Source organism: Leptosomus discolor, chromosome 6 (genome assembly GCF_034619465.1).
Source record: "Leptosomus discolor isolate bLepDis1 chromosome 6, bLepDis1.hap2, whole genome shotgun sequence".
Lineage (NCBI taxonomy): Eukaryota > Metazoa > Chordata > Aves > Leptosomiformes > Leptosomidae > Leptosomus > Leptosomus discolor.
Window position 1 is genome coordinate 34,874,738 of NC_141396.1, and position 23,828 is coordinate 34,898,565.

The following is a 23,828-nucleotide window of genomic DNA, read 5'->3' on the forward strand; positions in this document are numbered from 1 at the left end:
CAAATTACTGCTAGAACAACTTATGCAGTATATGAGGTTGCTGTGGAAATCTGACTTTTCATGGTCCTCAAGAAAATGCTATATATGAAAACAGATTGCTCGTAATAAATGTATCATGCAAAGCCCATTTATAATGCTTTAGCACCTATGACAAAGATTAAAGGGAAAAAAAAAAAAAAGACTACAAACGTTTGCTCCAAGTACTTGATTTAGTCTGTTTCAGTGTAACTAAAGGCCTGCAACATCCAGCATAGGAAGTTTCTCTCAATGGTAGCTAACTACCAAGATCTCCTTTCAAAATCTTTTTCAAATGCAGAGCCCTGAGAGCACAGAATGACAGAATGAAATCAAAATATATAAATCAGAAGTTATCAATACTATTAAAGTACAGACAATGCATAATAGTAACAAACAATAGCACTTCATTCTCACATATATACCCGTTTAGTTCACAAGAGCTTAGTGTAAACTATAATCTAGAATATTTTTGTGGAATGGCGACAGAGCATGAGTCTCTGTACACAACCCAGGGGATAGAGCTTGCGGATCGAACTGAAATTGAGCGGGTTTTAAGCCGAAGTACCAAAAGGGGAGGTAGTAGCACTGTCCCTTTCAGCATCAGCAAGAGATTAGTTAAATTCAGTGTGAAACCACATCCGTAACAGATTGAGCTTAAAGGAAGTTAGGTTTTTGGTTTGTTTTTAATCTGTTTGCAAAGCAGAAGCTCTTTAAAAATTACTCCCTACCACTACTGAGCTCCAATTCTGGGCTGCAAGGGTGAGATGATTTTTTTTTTCAGGCCCTGTCAAAAATGACATGCAAGAGACAACCTTTTCCTCCCAACAGCCAAACCAGTGACACAAGTAACACATTCATCCCATGGGTGAAGAAACTATCCTTTTTTCAAATCATTTTACTTGTTATCCCAAATATTAACATCCTTTTCCACACCACAAGGCATCAAAGGACTAAAAAGTCTTCCTCTGTGTCTTCTCCCCAATCCACGTTGTCAATTCTCTTTTTGAATCTTGCAACAAAAGATCCCCCACCATCATTTATTCTGCTTACTCGAAATTGTGAAAGATCATACCCTGTAACGAGGCCTGCTGCTACTGCTGTAAAAAGTAAAGTGCTACAAGAAATTCCCAGAAATCAAGAGAATATTGTTTCACAGGCACTGGTTCTGTGGTAGACTGAGAAGCTAAAATATCATGATGCAAACATGACATGACAAAAACTGCATAGAAAAGGAGACCTTAGAAACAACAGCTGACTTGTTTATACGCCAATAACCAAAATTCAAGTGGAGCTGAAATCTGTGCTTTCTTAGCACCATCAAAAAAGCTTCCTTCAGATTCCCAGTACTTTGAAAAGTGAAGAACTTTTACATTACTCTAGCAAAACACAGTGTTTGGCCCTGGCTGCAACACACTGACTTCATCCAGGCATTTCACCTGAAGCTCCTGCATCTCAGCTGCAGAAGAACAGAGTGTATTCACACAAGGCCATATGTATCCAAACAGTAATGTATAAACTACAGAAATACTTTTTCAGAAAAGGTGCTTCGCATTTTGTCTGGGTTCTCCATGCTGCTATACATTTAAGGTGGACATTGAGACTTTACACAGCATAACACGGGACTCACAACAAAGCCCAGAAGAAGCTGCTGGAATTCTGGGAAAGGAGAACAAGAAACTCATAAAACTCTAATTATGCCTTCCATAACTCATCTTACTCAAGTCAGCATGAAGAGAGCAGTGCTTTAGTATCACACAGCTGAGAAGTCATTAATGCACAGAAGCAGCAGTGGAGATTTTAACAGTGTGTGGCTTTTGAAATCAGCTGCCAACTGGATTTGACAGGTGTAAAGCCCAGCTGCTCCTCCCGGCCATCACAAGGAAAACACCAAGCAGCTGCTTGTGGATAGAAGTCTTCTTGCACAGCTTTCCTCATTCTCGACAGCCACCATTTAGATGGAGGACAAGTACCACGCTGACATCCTTCCTTCACTGTACAGCCTCTCAACAGGTATAGTTCAGCAGATTTTTGTTTTTAATAGAGAGAAAAATATTGTATTTGTGTGCATATCTCTATATACACGCATCTATAAATACATACCCCCACATATATACACCTATAAAATGTGTATATTTATAATATAAGTAATAATTATATAAACAGCAACAAATAGACTGTGAGTGACCAGACTGATGGAGATACACAAAAAGCACTGCAGGCATTCGGTCATTCTTACAAAGCCCAAGCTCTGGAAGTTGACTTCCCAAAACACTGTACTAAAATAAGCAATGGCATCCACATTTCTACATTCTGCTCACCACCATCTTCAAAGCTGAGCTGATCCTTCTAGTTCAGACAACCCAGAGAGCTACAAAGCAATTTGTTTTCTTCAGCACAATGGAAAATCTGTTCTCATAAACGCTATGGAAAAAAAAAAAAAATAATCAAAACCTTAGGACTTTCCAGTCAATTCCAGAGAAGCCAGCAGAGCTCTTTGCTTTCATACGTGATGAAGCTGTGGAGCAGGTTAAGACTGAAGCTGGAAGCGTGAATGCAGTTCAGATACATCTGCACTAACTGCAACCTAGTTGACTAGGGTATCAACAGGAGTATAACCATATACTGAACCAATATAGGTTTCAGCACCGGTTATAAAAATCAATCTGTAGTTATCCTGCACTGAGCTCCCTGCAGTTGTGGCCACTCTGCTCTGCTTCAACTGCCTAGCTTGAATATGGAATCCGAGAAGCTTTACATCTATCTTTTACAGAAACACATACAGATTATTACTAGCATTTCATTGCTATCTGTCTTTTGAACAGGTGTGACAGAGGCACAGTCAATTGAGAGTACTGCTTAGCGTTGGAGCCAAAGGACACTGAACAATATCTAGTTATTTAATTTGCGTAATCCTTGGAGAACAAGAAGTGCTTCACCAGCAGGAAAGAACCTGAAGTACAGAGACCTCCAGGATGCTGTGACATACTAAAGCAGCTTTCTCTAGAGGAGCTGCCAAAATGGCAACTCCCAGGCCCATATGATCAAGATGACTTGTGCTTACTGTTATTTTAAGGCTAAAGTCCAAAAAAATACTCCATTTTGTTCAGAATTCTAGCATTCCTGTAAATTAATTTTACATTAAAAACAATTATTAGCATAGCACTTAACTACAAAAAATATTTTATATATTTTATATATGGAAGCATGCTTTTACAAAACTAAATCCTTTTTAAAAAAAGGGTCTCCATTGCTTAGAAGTGTAAGTTTAACAAGAAGAAAGTAAAAAACCCCAAAACTTAGGTACAAGCTTGCCATTAGCCAACACCTCGAGACAAAAACCTTAGGAACAATGCAGTAGTATAAAGTGCACAGAAAGTACCAGGGCCACATACAAGTCAGCGCTGCAGTGAGGCTTTCCAATCCGTCACTCATTTCCAGAGCGGGAAGCCACAGGTCAACACCCATATTTCACAATGGATCATCTGGGGAGGCAGATTTCAGTTTACTGCTGTTCATTTGGGGCATGTCCTGGGAAGGTAATGGCCTCTGCTTAAAAGGCTGTGTGGAGAGCAGTGGCTCCCAGTAAGCAGTAGTTTAAAAAAAGCAAGTGCCAAAGTACAGAGGCGGGATGTGGTACTGCTTGAGACATTTATGTTCTGTGGGAATATTACAGTAACGTACTCTCCAGCAAAGTAATCTTTGAACCCTGTCCAAGTGCTGTTTCTGCATGTTACTGTCTTTCACAATGCAGCAAAAATCAGGTCATTTATGCTCTGCTGAGTCAGTTACTGAAATTTTCTCTTCCCCAAGCTCTAAAGTGTCTTAAATCTTTTCCACAAAGATGACAGTTTCCAATAATTTTCTCCTCTGTTGTATATAGCTCACCTTTACCTCAGATTAGAAAGGTATACAATCACTAGAATTCTGATGCAGTGAATGGAGAAGAAAAAAAATCCACTATTAGTTTCTGAATGTTTTCACTGGAAGCTACAGCACTTCCTCCCCTGAAATTTGAAATATCCTCAAAGTTGTTACTTATTTTTAGGATTCAGGAGACAGTCTTCTCTCTGCCTTGTTTTCCATATACACAGTAATCCTTTGTGAACTTACTTCTTTTTACTGATAGAGTATTTTGAGCATCTGCTGAGGATTTAATCAGTGTCTGGCAGTGTATACCTCTATTTTTCATTGTGCAGAGGGAGGAGAACAGGCTGCAGTCAAGTAACTGAATATGCAGGGGGAATGTCAGCAGTATCTACAGAAACTCCTGACTTTGTAGGGGATCAAACTGATCCATGGGACCAACACATAAAAGAAAAACTTACTCAGAAATGCTAAAATTACACCATCAAGACAAGGAAGAACACAAATCCTTGAGAGTGAAAAAGTGGTAGTGCATCACAGTATAAACAGGAATGAAAAAGGGACCTGTTCTACTTTCCATCAGAATGCCAAAAATAAAGAATTTTATTTGTTTCAGGAATCTCTGGAAGCTCTATAGAAGCTCATTGTTCAATCTGTACACTTCAATCGTGACACAAGTGCCAATAAATTGGCACTTTTTAAGTATTTGCTTTATAATCCAACACAATCAAGCCAGCTGAAGCAGAATGCGGTTAAGTAAAAGGATTCTGCAATTGACAGCTGGGACAGAGAGGCAGGGAGGGAGGGGGGAAAAGGCTACATAAGGTCAGAGGACAAATCTATCCTCCATGTGTCCATGAACACTTCTACTCTTACACTTTACTACCAAGTACCCTAACATGCAGTCAGCACATGAACGTACAGGCTCATTCACATCTAACCAGAACAAACATCCCCTACCACCCAGAACAAACCTCATCTCATTCTTCTGCAAGACGACCTCCTCATTAGCATGACGGTCAGACTAAAGGCCCACAGTCCCACAGGTGCTACTGGCACTGTCCACCGTAAATTGGCTCCAGATTCTCACGGTGGAAAAGAGTTAGTCATTGCCAACGAAGACCCACTCTTTGTCCCTGTTTTTGTTACAAGCCTGGCTAAAGCTCTATATTCTTGCAGAGCCCTGGACAGAGTCCCAGGAAAGATTGTTCTCAAGCCACTGGTTTAGCAATGACTTCACTTGTTCCAAGAAAAACAGGCAAGCAAACAGACACACACTCTTTTTTTTACAGGGCGGGGGGGGGTGGGGTGGGGTGGGGTGGTGCAGAGGAGTTGCTCCTGCAGCTACCCTACCTTAGCAGACAACCATCTTCAGGATCATACTCACAAAACGTATTTTAGTTTCCATACATATAGTCTTCAGAAATATACAGTTGCAGGAGAAGCAGTTCTTGCTGTATGCCAGCACCAAAACTGGGAATGATACAGTTACTGCAGACCTTTGTATTAGTTCAGATCATAGGACAAATCTGTTGGTTTGACAAAGTACGTACTGTAAAGCTAGCAAAGCAGTGTCTCCATATTCAAACCAACAGAGAATTAGTATAGATTCTCCTGATTTATTATAAATGAATTCATATGGAATTCACACTCAATTCACAAGCAGCACTGTTTTCTTTATAGGTATAACAACAAGAGGCAACACATATTTTACAAACAAACCATACCCAGTAGAACACATGGAACCCCTGACCCATCACCTGTGCCTGTATGTAACCTTCCCAAGCACCCAGCTCTGCCCTGCCAGCTAAATTGTACCATTCTCTGGTCCTGTTTTTCATCATGTTAGACTGACTCAAACTGCTTCCTCCTTTGACTTCTACCCTGCACAAGACTGCTACTTTCTTCCAAAAGGAAAAGGCCAAAATAAGATAATACTTTTCCATTCCCTGTTCTACAATAGTCTCTTCTTTTCTTGTTGCAACTGCAGAAGTTTCTCATCTGCACTCCCATTCAATGCATTCACTTTTCCTGATCTCCAGTTCCAAACCTTTTCTTTCAACCTCCTGTACACTCCTAGGCCCTTTTCCTGAAAGTACAAACTTGCCTTAATCTATCCATCTTAAACTCCTTTAATCTTAATCACATTTTCAAATTACCCTTCTTCCCTTATTTTCTTTCCAAGATGATGGAACATGTCCCTTAAAATGCCTGTTTTAAATTTTTCTTAAATTTCTAGTTGTAGACCTTTCTTGATAAATATTCATTTCAGCATATTACTGAAGTTTCCAAAACCCTCTTCCCAAACAAAAGTATTATGAAAAGGCACTCAGTCCACACCTTCCTATGCCTTAACATATAAAGTTGATGCTAAAAAAAGTGAACTGCTATCTAAGTTTCTACCAAGGTGTCCTCTCCTAGCAAGTCTATCACTTTAAACTTTTCTTCCACATTATTCTATTATTCTCTAAAACGTCGCTAGCAACTCCTGTCCTTAGTCCTCTCTTTTTCTTCCTCTATACTTTATTTCTAGACATTTTCATATGCAATTAGAGACACAGTAATTAAATTCAAACTGACAGCTCACAGAAGCATTCTGTTCTGTCTACGTTAAAACCTTGGCTCTAATTTATCACCCTGCCCACACACCTACCTCCACTTTCCCTCTTGGCTGCTGAGGGGATACCATCATGCTCCTAAGACTTCAGACTGAACTGTATCATAGGCATGACTTTATCACTGATCTCCAACATCCCACTACCAAAACTATTTCTACATCAGGGAGATTAATTTACTACCCCTAAAATACTACTATTATCCACCCACAGATCAAAAATTTTTATCCATCATCTCAACTGCTTCAAAGTTGTTGCCTGAGGAATTCAAAAGTCAATTTTGCCCCATTTTTAAAGTCCTTTTAATTCTCCTAGCCCATCGCTACCCTCTTTCTGCATCTTTGTGACAGCCCCCCCCCACCCCCCCTTGTTTACCAAACTAAGCTGATGCCTTCAATTTCACCTTATGTAGGCTACTTTTCTTAATACCTTAATGTGGAAAGACACACCACTCACTTCCACTACCTACACTTTTTGAGTTTTCAAAATCCATACTTACATTTTTCCTATGCTATGCCTTCGGCCAAGGTTTCTTCTGCATTGACATCTGTAAAGCATCTCCATTACTTGAGGTAAGCAACAAGCTTTGTTTATCAAACACTCTCTCTTCCCTACTATCTAGGGTACATTTATGCTGACATCACTTATCACCATTGCCATTTCTTTATGCTTCTTGATAGTCTTTTCTCCTATGCTTGTAAATACCCCACATGCAGGGTGATTTCCAATTATACTAGTCAGTTGGGCAGCCAAGAAGTTCTCCACTCTTTCCAGAAAATCAGCTCACAAGAAGGAAGAGCATTTGATTACAGTGCGAACAAGCTGAGGCACTAAACTTCCTCTCTCTTTCAGAGACTTGCACAGTTGCCCAGACACAGGTACCTAGTCAATGTCAGAGTGACCCTGATACGATGAAGAATGTTGCTGCTGATAGGACTCCAGGCTCATTTCCAGTCAACTTTTCACTCTCAACATGAGGCAGGAACTCTACTAAAAGAAAAGATAATCTCATCATGAAACAAACTGTATTCAGGAGATAATCTATCCCTCCTCTGTTACCAAGTTTCTAAACCAGGAGAAAGAGGTGGTACTTCTCATTTCCTCACTTTCTCAGCACCTGACGTAAGAGCCTAAAATGTTAAAGCACAGCTACATGAGTTCAATGGACACTGTGCTCTCAGTAACAGCTACACCTAGGCATTCAGGCATTTAAAAATTGCAAACATTTGTGACCAAGTTGAATTCTAGCAATTTCATCTACAAAGCAGAGATTACATTGTTTCACACAATTGAGTAATAAAAGAAATCAGTAATTGTGAAGTACACAGATACTAGACTGACAACTGCCCACAGGGAATTACAGACCTTGTCTTCTGATCAGGTTTGAATAGCACACAGTAAATACAGAGTATGTTGATCAAAAAAGAGAACAGAAGGTGATAACCATAAATAAAAAGCACTTTCCATTCACTCCACTAAAGGCAAAGATCCTGTAAAACTACTACATAAAATATACTTAAATATTGCTTTCTTGCATATATATTAGCATTCAAAATAAAGTTGTATCAGAAACTTTTATTTTTGTATTTAATATAAAGACAAGATAGTCAAGTATATGAATGATTTCTTTTTTTCAATATAGTTCATCTGCATGGGAAAGATTGAGACTTTTCCTTTAACAACTACAGCAAGACTCAACTTTTCCAAAAAGTGTGTATGATCACATTCACACTCAGGATTTCACATAAAGTTCAGACATTTCTACTGCTGTTTGGCAATCAAAATTTTTTACCACCTTTTCCATTGCTTTCCATTTTTAGTAAGTCTTCTTTTGACAAAAAAATACCCCCAGACCTTCATAGAGGTCACCCACTCCACTACAGATTGTCTGGAAACAAAACCAAAAAGTAGTACAGCAATTTGAGCACCCTCCCTGTTCCCCAAGGCCTGGCATGCTCAGCGCAGCTATTGATAGAGAGAAGAACTTTGGGAAGTCTCTATGGAAGGAATCTCCTCTACCTAGAGTTAATATCCTGCATCCGCACTTTCCCTCAAATATGGTTTTCTGGAATGGATGACTAGAGGGTTTGACTCAGAAAACAATTGCTAGAACATCTGAGTGCAGGCCAAATACAAATGCTGAGAGCTTGTCATCTTTAACATCTGGAAACTGTGACATGACAAGCTACTTGAGCCACACTTTGGACTATATGATTTCAGTTTTTTAATTTTAAAAGCAGGACATTTATCTTTTGCAAACCTTCCTTCTTACTCCTATCAGCTACCTCAAGAATGCAAACATTAAAACAAGAATAATAAAATAAAAAAATCTATAAGATGGAAGAAAAAAAAAAGTGTTTCTGCCTTCTGCTGGACCAGCACAAGTTTCAAAAAGCCTCTACTGAGAGGAACATGCGACTGAGGCATTTTCACACATCAGCAAAGACATACTTTTAACTTCGGGACAGGATCAGCAGCCAGACTGGAATACTTTCTAGAAATACATCCCTTCTAAACCCAAGAAGGATCTCTATCCCTGCGGGCGAGATTAAAAGCATGTAAAATAGCAGAGTACTTAGATACTAAAGTTCTAAGCTGCTAACAGATTTTAAAATACCTATCTCAGTCAAGGAGAGATAGGTGGCTTCAAAGAGCAAATGACATGACTCCCTAAAACTAAAAATTCTTGCTCAAGGATATACTAACATGAAACAGAAAATTTGCCTGTACAAGCAAATATATGAAACAGCCTGTATATCCAGGAGGTTAGCCTGTTTTACTCAAGCACATTATCACAAACATACAAGGTGAGTCAACAGGAATGTTAGAGGAGGAGGTATATCCATCCTAAACCACCTACGCATCTCTTCCACCACTAAGCTTTCTTGAACAGCCTGCTTCATGACCTTAGCTGTTCTAACCACAGCTCCAGAAAAATAACGATGTGATAGAATTTCAGAAAGTCAATCAAGTGCTCAGAGATGAGAATACAACGGGAATATTTAAACGAAACACAGATATAGCTAAAGTCCGGGGGGGGGGGGGGGGGGGGGGGGGGGGGGCGGGGGAGAATCATCTAAATTCATTTTAACCACAAATTTCTAGAAACTCAAGACTGAAGTTACAGATACTAAGCTTTATATCAAATATATCGAAGACTTCCCTCCTTCACCATTTCAACAAATCTGCTGGAGCTCCCTTTCACCTGCCAGTCTGTGAGAAATCTTCCCCAACTCTCTACAAAGCAAAAACATGTAATATAGCAGGTTCCTGAAATCTCATATCTATTTGGCTCTTCTAAAGACTTTCACAGCACCACTAGTTTCTTTGCAGAAAAAAAGGCATGTCAAATGTACACAACCTCCCAGCAGTTCTCAGCAGCTTTAATGTTTGGGCATCACTGCAGAAAGAATGAGAGTCACAAGTATCACCTCATAAACCAGGCAAGCAATTATCATTTACTTTATTGATCTCTGCTCACTTTTCTCGTCTTTCTGAACGCTGACCCAAATTCTAGATACACTCAACTCCCACAAAGAAGGTATTACAAGCTTTTTTCCACCTTAGTTCCATTCCTCCACAGAGCAGTAAGAGGTGTTGCTGATAAGTTTATATTTGTAAGATGCTTTGACTATGTAAAGTGCCATTAGTTTCTATTATGTCACTCAGAGACTAGTTTTGTAGTGCTTTAAGTTGAATGAAAAAAAGATGAGTGACTATTATCACATCACTCCTGCCCTTTCAACACCAACATGCTTCATTAATATTTTTTTATCCTCTTCTTACCCTCCTCCCCCTCCATGCTCACTATTTTCCACCACCACTTAAGCAACCTAGACAGCTTCCTAAGAAGGACAGAATTAAATAGATTAAAATAGTTTAGTAAATGCAGTTGCTCGAGTATCTTACCAATGCAGGCCACTGAATTTGTTTGATCTTTGATCCCTGAGTCTGGCTTGGGTCCTTTCTTTTCGCCCAGACCAGCTGGTACTCCACCAAGAAGGCTGCAAAATCTTCATAAACTTTAACCCATTCTCGCTTTTCCCATTCAAGGTCATCAAATTCCACATACACCTGGGGAAATTTAAGAACAGGAAAGCACACACATTATTACATACACAGCATGTGTGCATGTACATGCACCTTTGAAAGCAAGTGTTTTAAAAATTAAAGCAAAAGTTTAATATTACACATTTTATTGCTACGGTGTTGAAATTACATAATCACCTCCTGCACCACAGAAGAAATTTTTCTTGGTGGTGCATTTGTGCCAAATAGGAGGAGAGTTACATTTGGTAAAACATTCCCATTAACTTTGGTTATCTCATGAGTGAAAAGTATAACACTAAGTATTTACTAGTATCATTGAAGTAATACATACAGCTATTTACATATCAGTAAATAAGTTTTAAGAATACTTCTCATTCTCAGTTCAGATACTTGTCCTATAATACAAACCAATCAAAGAAACACTGTTTCAAGGAGGGGGAAAAAAAAAAAAAAAAAAGCTGCTTGGAACAGAATCAGAAAGGACATCCTGAGCCTGCAGACCCTGCTACTACAAGCAAGCCCAACACACAGCACCTAACAGAAGCAGCTCGATTTCTTGACATTTCTGTCCTGGAATCCCACTTCTCTGGAGGGAAAACACACCCACATCTTGTTTCCAGTTAAATTAATTTGGAGCCAGCTTTCAACTATTTGATCTTGTGCCATCCCTGTCCTGTAGGTTACAAAGTTCTCTCTGACACATTCTTAGAGAACAACCATACCCTCCCTCAGCTGCATTCACAAAGCTAAATATGCCAAACTTTTCGTCTCCTCCTGTAAAGGGAAGAGGGAAATCGAAGGCAAAAAGCTATCCAAAAGTTATCTGCACTAGCAACAAACAACTCTGCTAAAACCATTACATTTAAAAATTACAATTTTTTTTTTTTTTAAATCAACATAATGAATTATTTTCTTTTCCAAATAATGATAAAATAAGATAAACCTGCTGGCATTATAAAAAGAGTCACTGCTTGTCACACAAACTGGACAAGAAGGGAAGATGCTTTGCTGCCCTCCTGAATTTCAGCTCTCAGCCACACCCAAGGCACTTCTGAAACCAGAGTTTCTTCCTCAATCTGCTTCTGAGAATTTAAATAACTGTCACAGAAATATTCTTGTCTTTTTAACTTCAGTTAATTTTAGGCCTGCAACATACTTCCTCGTCTAGACTTTCTGTCTCACACTTTCCAAACGTGTACTACATAACGCTCCTCCTCATCTTGTCCTTCTCCCTTCTGTGTACACAATTTAAATTTGCACCAAGCCTCTTCTCACTCCTGTATCAAAATTCATCATCCCAGTTTTCCCCTCCAGTCTTTTAAGCCATACTACTCCCAGTCTCTTCCTACACACTCCCTTCCTTTTCCCTTCCCTCTTTTAAAGCATCAGATTAAGAAGATAATTTACTGCAGTTACTTTCTTCTGACAGCCCATTATTGCATCTCCACTTGAAATTTGTCCAAATAAAAAGGAAGTAGTAGTTTGTTCTCCTATCAAGCTATGCTCAGTCTATCAATTTCACTCTTCCCCTTCCTCACAATCTCCATGAACTGCTCACTACTCTAACTGCAGCTATTACTCACTGACTGCGCACCCGACTCCTTTTCATCCACCCCTCTACTAAATACTGACACCAAACCATCCCTGTCATCGTGCACACACTTGTTGTCACCACTTTCTTGCCTGGTCTTAATCACTGGGTCAAGGTGGAGAGTGTGCAGGGCAGTTGTCCGCATTAAACACTGTTCCTCCTTTATTTCCCAAGGGCAGAGCTTTCCCTCTGGATTCACCACCTCTTCATCTGGAATTTCTACCGTTTGCCTGCTGCCACTCCAACATTTAAATTACCCTGGCTGATCACAGCCATCCCCCATCTCTGCATCACCTTGTTCATCAACTACTCTTGCACCTTTTCCCATTTCACTCACTGAAACTATCAGGAAGCTACTGCTGGTCTTCGCAGTAGCATTAGAATCTGCCCTACAGGAACAATTTGTATATAGAATTATCCTCTCACCTCAGTTGTTCATCATTACAGCTATTGCCTGTTACTCTAACAAAGTAAGTAGAAAACAGCAACAAAAAAAATCAAAACTAAAAATTGTAAATTGACACCTTTCCATAAACAGCATTTTTAATAACTTAATTTCTATAAATTAATTTTTAAAATACATAATAAAGTCGCAGAATAATTTCTCAATCAAAACAGGTAACAGTAAACACAGTAATGCTTTAAAGCACTGGCAGGAAAGCACATAATTTCTCAAACCATCTTAGCAGCAGTATTGTCTATTTGCAGCTACTCTAAACCCTTCTAAAGAGAGATTTACTGCTGCAACTGATCAAATGAAAAAATTTAAAGACAACATTCAGTTGACAGTACAGTCAAAAACCATTCTCTAAATTCACCTTCCTCCTGCAAATGCCACCCAATTATTCTGGACTGGCCAAATAATTTTATTTTAATATCTGGAAATACATTTTACTTGGATAGTCTATAACAGGGTGTAAGAGGTTAAGCATCAGACCTCACACAGCAGCAAATTTAAAAAAATAATAGAAGGCAAGGTGAATCAAGTGAATAAACATTTTTGAAAAACACAGATAAGTCTAAACCAGAGTTAGCAGTTTAGAAACTGCCACACTAAAACATACTGCCTCTTCTGGACAGTAGCCAAAACTTGTGGATAACTGTGATACAATCTAGTGTTTGTGTGCAGGTTTTGCACCCCAAATAAACTGAAATACGGTGCAATGACAGTAGGAGTTATTGCTGAGCTATCTGCAGAGTCTCCTGGCACCGTATAATTAGATCTTCAAAGGAGCAGTTCCAAGAAAAGTGGAGAATGGAGTATGGCGCGGAGCCAGTCTGCCATTGCCCAGGGCACCATATTCCTCCTCTAGTACGATACACACACAAACTTACTTGGGAATTACTTCTGCCAGCTTCCACCACATTCAGGTTTCAATGCCAAGACTACTAACTATCTGCCGGCTTTTCAAAGTTCATTTTTGAAAGGCAGAAACAACACAGACAAAAGGCGCAGTCCACTCCTTCACCCATTCTCTTTTTCGCTAAGAAATACTTAAATCAGGAAAATCCATTATGAATTTTTCTAAGGCAACAGTGAAGCCTCTGAAGAACACGAGCTTCCTCTTTCTCTGCACACCGACCTACTGCACAGAGAACAGTATCCCAAGCAGCACAATTTATGAAAGGGAGTAAAAAGGGGAGAGGAGGTGGAAAGGAAGCAATCCAGCAACCTATGCCAACAAAACAAAATGTAGAGCCAAAGTTAGACCCCCTAAGGAGTGAAAAGGCTGAAATTATTTAATCTTCCTTGCTTCACTGATGAAACTGTACAGCAAGAAACTCTACAACATTTGCCTCCCTAAGAATGAATGTTGATTTTGAGATATTTTTTTTTTCCCAGCCAAATTTTGCTTCCTTGCCTTGTCAGCTATACAAAAGTTTGTGCTCCCAGAGAGGCTGAAGTCTTCTCACCACGTATGCATGCATTCACTTGCATAAAAAGGAGAAGCTCCCACTGGGATGATATTATGTTTATAATTGGCATTAATGTGCTAATTTTGTAACTCACTACTATTTTCCAACAGGAAGCGGCATAAGCTTTTAGCATGCTTTTCCAAGTAAAGCAAGACAATAAATTAATTTCCAATGGAGTCAGCCAAACAATTGCAACAAAATATTGCTGTTTCAAAGCCAAAACACAACAATCACAGTGAAAGCCTCTACATGCAGTGTTGTGATCCAGAGTTTTCCATTCACTTCTGCTCCAAGTAAATATGCCTGACCAAACAAATTCTGAAACCCTTTAAACTGTCACGAAAGCAATGTTGACTTCCAGCAAGTTTGACTTAAAAATGCTAAAAAGCATAGTCCATGCACCATCCACTTTCTTGAAACCACCCAAGTAGGTGGATGCTGTTCATAACTCCCCCACTTTACAGCAGAGTGTGCGTTGCCCACAGGCTGGTTAGTGCTGAAGACAACTGCAGCATTAACAATCCAAAGGCTGACTGCAGGTTAGGTTTGCCCCAGGAAGAGCTCCAGGCAACACCCCTACAAGAATCACCAAAACCTTCCATCATTTTAAGGCAAAGTAATCTCTAGAACAAGGAAACAGTGTGCTATATAGCATTTATTACTAAGTTTCTAACCTGTTGTGCTAAAACTATCCATACACCTGATCTATATTTAACAGAATACAAGTTCCATTTTCTCTCCTAAGACAGGAGTGTATGGCAGGACATAAGGCAGCTTCTCCTTTATCAGGTAAAGATTGTCAGCAAAACATTTATTTGTAGAAAAAGAAAAAAAATCAAGCAGTCTGTCTTAAGATATTTTTAATAAGGCAAAGAAAACACTTCTGCTTTTATACCACATCAAATAGTCTTTCATCAACACAAATCTGGCTACTGACTTCAAGGTGAGTCCCAGAGCACATCCCGTTGTGTTTCATTTATAGCACTTTTAAATTAAAAGAAACAGACAGAACATTACACCATGTGCAATTTTAATGCTTATACACTTTATATGCCATTTGTAAGAGTTGAGAATTCAAAGTTCAGGTGCTAAAAATTATCTGTGGAAATCAAAAGTCTTAGTTACACAACTTAAAAGACAGACCTAAAACTCTTAGCATGTAATCAAGCATCAAAAACCAGTTGTCAATTTTCCAACCTTGTGCTGTACGGTCATGTCAATAAAGGAACGTAAACCTTGTATCTAATTCAGCAGAAATTTACTTGAAAATAAACAAGTATAAAACCCCCATGTTTCAATGGCAATAAATAAAGCCTTTTCCAAGTTTGGGGTGTGGGGTAGTGGCGGTGCACGTGGGTGTGTGGTTTTGGTTTTAAAAGCCACAGGACCATCACCAGAGGTGGGGGTGGGGGGTGGATGGAGTTTGATGGTCCAACTTGTACATAGTAACTAACAGAATCAGAAACTATATTACAAGATGCCAGGACAAAATTTCCAAATTAGCAAATGAAGATGCAAGTCCAAGTTAGTTCTTCCCTCCCCATATCCTCCAGTGTTAACTGCAACCTGCAAACTTTAATTCTGGGGCACATACGGTTTATGGGATGTTTAAGAATGGCTTATTCTTGGCCCAGTAAAGAGGGTGCTGGGAGTTTCCTGGTTTTGAGAGAAAATCTACCATTCAAGGAGCCAAGTGCGCAGCCAGTGCCTCCCCCTCCTGCCCACAGAGGTGGATGAAGGCATCAAGTCCAGGTATCCCAAACTGCACCATCACCAGCAGCAATGCAGGTCTGAAACTGGCAGGAAGGCTTCCGGAGGTCTGAACACCACACAATTCTGACAGCTTGCTTAGCTTCGGTGGGCTTTTTTAGCATTGTATGTAGTTGAAAATTAAAACAAAGCACACTAGGCTCCAAAAAACTTCTCCATCTACTTATTGAAATGGAGGCGATTGCCAAATATCTAATTGGTAAAGCTAGTTTAAGTACACAGGGAATGGAGCCAATAAGAATGTTTTCATAAAACTTCATCTTCCCATCCTGTTCCCAATATCCTTGCCTCCTCAGGTTCTTACAGATTGTTTCTTTGATGGAAATGGCATTACCTAGCAGTCAAGTCTTTCTAAATATATCTTTAGCTAATCAAATGCAATCAAAGCACAATTTACTATAAAGCAAAACAGCTTAACACAGTAAAATTATTACTGTGTTATACAAGTGCAACCCATTTCCACTCTCCACTGGAGAGTGACGTGAATGCACAGAGCAGCTGAGAGAAAAGCGGTCAAATAGCAATCAAAGACAGCAGTAGGGTTTTCTGTTTAATAAAGGGCTTGCAACATTGTTCTCTGCTACCAAAATGTCCTCAATCCTTCACATGAGCATTTCAGACACTCTGTATTAAAAAGAACTCATGAAAGAATCATCACATCCTTTCTGTATCAAAATGCTATACATTCACATTTTACAAATTCTTCAAGCAAAACAGCATAGGAAAAAACAGTATTTGAAAATGCATTGGCATCAGTCCATACAGCCAAAAATCACAATAGATTGGTCTTAAACTATCAAATTCTTTAGGATTAAAAGACAGGGTTTATTGCTCCATGTATTCTTAAAAACAGCCAGCATTTTTACTGCAAATCAGACATATTCATTCCTAAGTACAAAAAACTAATTTATATTTGTAGAAAAGAAAGTATTTACTTTAGACAAAGAAATACTAAGTGTACTGTGTACTTTTTAGCAGGGGTGAGTAGACACCCACAATGCCACAGTAAGTCTTTAGAAGACCTGAAAAATGTTCTTGACAAAACTGGTATATGTTTATTAATCAGAGTTTTGTAATTCTTCCACCATTTAACGAACATAATAGCTAGTCTCAAAAATGCAAGAGCTCTGCATCTAACTCTTGAGCACTAGAAAAAAAAAGCTGTAGAATCAGATACACATTTTACAGGAAAGAACACTGAAAGCTCCTCAGAAGATGGGACAAATTAACAGTGTTTATTTTATGCTATTTCAGCACTTAAAGAAAAAAAACATGAAATTGTTTGGACAAATGTTCAAATTACAAATCTGTTTAGATTATTTGCAAAGCTTGCAAGTATTAACAAATTTAATGGCAGAAAAATTCGTTTTCTCTTAAATGGAAAGAAAAAATCCTGCTACTTTCAGGTGAGCTGTGGAAGTCAAAAGGACAACTCCTCAAAGATTAAATCCCCTGTGACACACTCTACTACCATGAAACATCATACTCATTATTCTGAGGACCTAAATTCTCTGTTTATTCAAAGGAAAATGGAACAGGCGTATTATCTCAGAAGCAGTCCTCAGTTATAACCTGGGAAGTTGAAGCACACACAAAAAAGAGACTAGTTCACAATCTGCAGGGTATTGTGTCTCTCTTCTTTCAGAGCTGCCTGGAAATATCTTTTTTTTTCTGGCATGATGGTTCTGCGTCTGTCCAGCAGGAGTGGACCAACACTTATTTCTTGTAAACCACTGAAAGACCCTGTGTAACAGCATCCAGCTACAACTCCCCTGAAATACAAAGAGACAAACACTCCAAAACCACTACTCTAATTACTGAGGAAAAAAAAAAATCTACAGCCTCAGGACCATCTCCTCAAAATTTCTAAGACTATACAGAGGAGCCTGTATCCCTGCTTGAGACACACTTTGACAGACACCCTCAAACCGAGGCCATACTTAAACTGCCAACACTGCGGAATACACTTCATACATGGAAGAATAAAGAAGACAACCTGGCTCTCTCAACAGGCTGAAGAAACGAGACACACATGCTTGCTGGAAGACATGTTAAATATATGCCATGTGCAGGAGGGAACAGGACCAGATGTAGCAAACATATAGTTCAATAAATAGGAATTTTCAAGGTAGCTTCCTCATATCAAGCTTTAAAATATAAACATCATATAAACATAGAGAGGCTTTCAAATAGAAATTATTATTTATTTCAAGCAAACAGTAGTCTTAAGATACATTATGGAGAAATAAACAGAAATTATCAACACATACAATTTATGGTTAATTTTGAAACCCTAATTCTGCATTCCCTGAAATGCATGCTTGAACACTGACAAAGTAGCTTCTACAGAGAAAAATGGTTGCAAAACTGGAGAAAAATATCAGTACTATTGCAACAGCCTGCTGCAGTGTGTAGCTTGGATTGCTAAGCAACCAGCACATCATGAAGAGTACAAAGTAAGATTACAGGGAAGACAACAGAATAAAAAAGCATTCTACTTGGATGCCTCAATACCATCTTTGAAAAATAAAGGAAAACATTTAAAACATGCACGTATCTTTCATCCCTCCATTTAAAATACATATTCTGAAAGCTGAAAGGAGAAAATATGAACTACAGTGAACTGCAAGGGGAAAAAAGACCAAAAAACTTGTATGCAATTTAGAGTTTTAAATTAGTTTCTCAAAAAAAGACTTGTCCCTGATAAAAAGATAATCTATGGGAGTGCCAAATTTTATTTTAAATGCTATTTGAATCATTTAAGTACCCAAAATATTTGATATACCTATTTTGTGAATCTTTTTCCAAATTCAGATCTTAATAGCAGAGTGAAGTGATACACAAACCAGAAACTAAATCATGACTGTATTTGACTTAAAGAAACCAAAGTCAAGCAGCCACATTTTAAAAATGTTTTAGATGCCAAAATTACACTGAATTAATCAACCAAAATGAGAAACAGTTAAGTTATCTTGGAAAGAAAGCACAAACTATTAAGTCAGAGCAAAGACTAGTTAAAATATAAACATTACACAAAAACTTCCTCCTCCTTCAGGCTTGAAAAAAAATCTTTCAAATTCTCTTTGCCATCACACAACATAGGAAACTTTCCTTACATTATCTAAACTTCTAAATGCTAATTTCTAAAAGCAATTGTTGGGAAGCATACATACTATAGAAAGTCTATAGATTAAATTTAAAAATAGAGGGAATTTTGTGTTCGAATCAGACATTTGTGATTTTTAGATAAGGTAATTTAAAATTAAAATTTAACTATTTAGCTATTTAGATGGCTAGTTAAAAGCAATTCATATATGCATATTTTAAATGTCACACTAAGACGACCAACACCCATCATTTAATAAGGAAACATTACTGCTAAGTCTGAATTCAAAAAATATTACACTGTTTTTAAACTGTATAGACCTCGCACATGAAGATCTAACTAAAACACAACTGAATGGAGATAAGACCCTTTAAAATACTAATCAATTGTGAAATGTTAATAGCTTTCAGACAATTTTTACAGTGCAATGTCTTGTTAATGAAGATAAAGTTTGTCTAGTAGGTTGTCAGTGGACACAAAGCACTACAGGAGGCTGAACTAAAGTGCACGGTGAAAGGAATAGGTTACTTCCTAGTCAGAATTCATCATTCGCTATTGTTCCTCAACCCTAAAATCCGAGTTAGCTACAAACAGAAATCCACCTCTTTTGAGGTAGGAAACTTCACCAAATCACCTGGCTGTAGCCTTAGCTAACAAGGTATGGCTGTAAAGCCATTCATGGGGAAATGGGTCAACTTCAGTCCTCCCAGGACAAGTCCGAATACACATAGCTGGAACTTAAGGAGATGACCAGAACATAAGCAGAGAGCTACGATGATTATAGGAGTTTTTCTGATGTCTCACTCCAGCTGAATAGCCAGCCCAAACCTGAATCATTGCTAGAGGGAATCAATAGAAGCGCTGAAAGTACAGGGCTTTCCCCATGCCTACCAATACAATCCAATTAGCTATCTTCAATAGGTGAGGAGCCAAAAAGTCATCTTTCCAAGGTTCAAAGGACTAACCCCTACATTAGACCTGCACCTTTTATTTACCAGTATCCATCCAGACAGTTTCAATCTACTTTCTATGTTGATATGAAAAGTGATGTCCTCCCAAAACCACAGCTTAGAGCCTAAATAAACACTGTACTTTTCAGCAGCAAATCTTTCTTTGAGGTCAAAGAAAAAAAAAAGACACCATAAAAGAAAAGCAAGGATTTGAGCTGAATTTTTGATAGCTGTAACTTGAAATCCAGACTAGGAAAAAAGACCAAGTGCCTCTCAGCTGCTCTGTGCGTTCACGTCACTCTCCAAACAGCAGTCCAAACAAACCAGGAGTGGGCTCCCAAACAATTTCCATTTTGTCAGATAAGGCCAGACGTACCAAAAAGACATCAGCAAAGCTATAGTATAGTGACAGACAACACCAGAGGGGCCTGTTTTTGTTTGCAGCACAGACGTTTTCTCAAGGCCTAGTTCATAGCAACAACAGGAATACAATCAGACAACCTCGCACAATTCATTGCTGTTCTTTGGTCAGCTTACAGGAATTAAGAAAACTATGGAGAAATATTAAAAGAGTAATCAAGAAACCAAAAGAAAAGTTCATTACCAAAAAAATACGGTACATTTTATTTTTAAAAAATTATTATCAACTACTAAATAGTAATTTTCTGTGTTCTGACAACAATGCAATATTTGCTTTTATAACCAAGATTATTAGCCTTAAGCAATGAGCCAACCAAATCTCATCAAGTAGATGAGAAAATAGCAATTAAAAAAAATTAATCTTCCAAAGGACCAAGACAAGAATCCTGAAAGGTAAAAGAAATTTAGTGAAGCATTTCTCTACTTCATTGATTATCCACTAAAATGTTCGAAGATATTTTCCATGTGTTTTTTCCTTCATAAGAGGAGTAGAACATTTGAGTAGGGAAGTTAGTGTACCAGATCAATTACTTTAAAGCTTGACCTCTTATCAGAGAAGAACATTTTACTGTCTGAATAGTAACTTGCTGTCCTCCTTCCTCCACTTAATACGCTATCTATAACCACAGTCTGCAAACTGTTTCTCCTAGTCCTGCCTAAATGACCTCTAAGCAGTATAATAAAGGAACAGTTTCTAAGTTCTTCCTAGCTAAGACGCAGAGGTATTTCACTTTTACTGTTGTGTTCAATATTTATTTTTGGAAATCTTAATTCTTAAAGTCTTCTCCCTTAGTGTTGTGGTTGTATCAAGTGCTATCTCGCAAGCTGAATTACTCTTTTGTTGTTTTACTAAGAGACAGCTCCTTGTTACCATTCCAGCCTTTGGGTTTCAATCTCCCCTACAAGTCATCTTTCAAAACTACATCTTTATTTCCTTCGCATTGTTGATCTTTGTCTAGTCCTTCACACTGGAGAGTCATCATTCACTCAAAAATAGACTCAGATAATCTTTCCAGCTAAAAGCTTGGAAGACATCTGCTAACAAGTGATTGAAACAAAACTTACAGAAGTCTACTTCCTTCCTATGCATTAACTGCAGCATTAAAGAAGAAAAATAAAGTCTGAAGGCTGAAGCTCCAAAGGATTAAAATTTTTCAGGTGCATATGATCTTCCTTTATTTTTCTGTTTGATACCAAATTGCAAGGCTAAACTTTATAGAGAAGAACTGGGTCATTACAGTTCATAGTACACTAGTGCATAAATGTCCACAAACTGGGATCAAGGTTGACTTTGAACTGAGGTACTTCCAAGTATTACTAAAAGGCCAGAGGAGATTAAGACCAGGGGTGGTGGTGCACGAGTGACTAAGACATCAGGAAACATCCTACCAAAATTAAGCAGCATTTTGGGAGCGGAAGGAGGAACATAACCATGGCTTCCTGGGTTTTTCAACTGTCCTAATGCAGGTCCTCAACCTCTTCTTTGCCATAATGGTCACTCCTCGGTCATAGATACCTGAAATTACTGACTGAAAAAATTACAACTCTATAATAATATGCAAACTGCAAAGAAATACAGGAGTACCATAAGTAATGAGGCAACTACCTTTTCAGTTTCACAGTATTAAGGCGATGTTTTACATCAGATTGAAGACTCATTAGTAATGTGCACAGACAATTTGGTCCCAAATTAACCAAATACTTATCTTCTGTCAATGTATTCCAAAAGTCTTCTAATGGTTGTTTATGGTTGGTTTTGTTTGGTTGTTTTTTTTAATCCAACAAACATTACACATTGATATTGAATCGGGAATTTCTGCACTCAGTTCACGATGGCAGGCAGGTCACAATCTGTGCTTTAGTATCCGTACTCTAGAAGAGGAATACAATCACTTCAACCTAGTGTTTCCTGTTTTGACCACAAATTCTCCTGAGCACTGAGATTATACATTCATATGATATTAAATGTAATGGACACCCAATGTCAGTTGGTTTTCAGGTGTGACCAAGGTGTTACAATACAAACCACGCTGGATCACAGAAACACAAAGACAACCAGCTCCTCTGAACAACAGCCTACTTTACTGCTGCTAAGGCCACAGCATGGGAAGGACTGCTTCAAATAAACAGAATTATTGACATGTAAAGGCTTCAGGAATATAGGGGGTGGAAAGCACAGAAATCAGTCATAATACGTACATGAAAACTCTCTCAACATGTTTGTCCACTAGTGTTTCAAAAAAAAACACACTTTTGCGCTCTCATCTAACATTTTTTTTGTCCTGACACAAAATTTCTCAAGTATGTGAGGAAGGTTGTTCAACATTTTATATCTTAAGTATTAACCAATTTATTTCAGTACCACAATTCTCCAAACTACAGAGAAATGTTTATGATTTTTACCTTAATTGCATGAATATTTTTTTAAATCTTAGAGCATACCTTTTTAAAAAAAATTAGAAATTGTCCTAGAAACCTACAATGTACAACAACTCAAAAAAAGTGAAGGCAAAATAACATTATGTATTTTCTGCTCTCCTACTAATTTCTTGCAAAGATATTTTAAGGACAAACAATAGATCCACTGATAACACCAACAGATCCAACAGATAACACACTCAAACCCTTAATGCTTAAACCCAGAAGTAAAGGCATAAGAACAAAACACTGGCAATGAGAATAAATCAAAAGCTGCCTAATGAACTAAATTAATAACCTTAATTATTGCATTAGCTATCACTGGGTACTAGTGAAAAACTCAAACAGACATTCCCCATAACAACAGCAAGGATAGTAGTTTCAAATAAACGGCATTTTAAAGATAAGATAACGATGATGATAAATTAAAAGAAAGTTTGTTTATGCACAGTGATTTTATAGGATGTAACTATAAGGGCTGTGCCTAGGATTTAAAAAGAAAAAACCTCCCTGCAATTCAAAATGCATGCTGCAGACAAGAGAATAATAAAAAAAAAGCATTAATTCAGAACTGTACATAGTTTGCTCAGCATCTGTGCAAGTTTCCGAAACAAAAAAAAAGTTTCCTCTATGTCCATGGCAGCTTTTAATGCTAGAAATTATACATATGATAAATGTACCTGCTGTGTTGACTCTGATATTTATAAAAGTTACTTAAATCCTTTATAGAATTGAACAACTAAAATGTGAAGCCTGAAGTACAAATATGAGGACTGGTACCCTTCACGTCCTCCTTTCTCCCTTTTATTTCCCCACTATCACCTTGAGGATTTAAAATTAAGATACAGTTTTATCTATCCCCTGATTCAACGAAGAACAACTTCCCCCAAATTTTTAGCACTCATTCTGCATTTGCAAGTTTAATTTCTGAGCAGCTCCTTGAAATTCTGATAATGACTTAAACTTAGATTTTAATCAGAATCTTTAAAGATTATTTATCAACAGAAGCAAGTTCTTTTTGGTTACCAATATTAACACACCTCATCTACTTCAAGTTTTCTGAATGAGGAAACATCTTGAAAACAAACAAAAAAACCCCACAAATGGCA

General features: G+C 38.0%; 1 protein-coding gene across 4 annotated transcripts in view; it reads right to left on the reverse strand.

The window, feature by feature from the left end:
* Positions 1–23,828, reverse strand: part of JMJD1C (jumonji domain containing 1C) — a 166,230-nt gene that overhangs the window by 101,373 nt on the left and 41,029 nt on the right. For all 4 annotated transcript variants that reach the window (XM_086466318.1, XM_086466317.1, XM_086466316.1 and 1 more), the window contains exon 2: positions 10,407–10,571. In XM_086466318.1, coding sequence (XP_086322444.1) covers positions 10,407–10,571 — 165 coding nt within the window. The remainder of the gene's footprint in view (positions 1–10,406; positions 10,572–23,828) is intronic.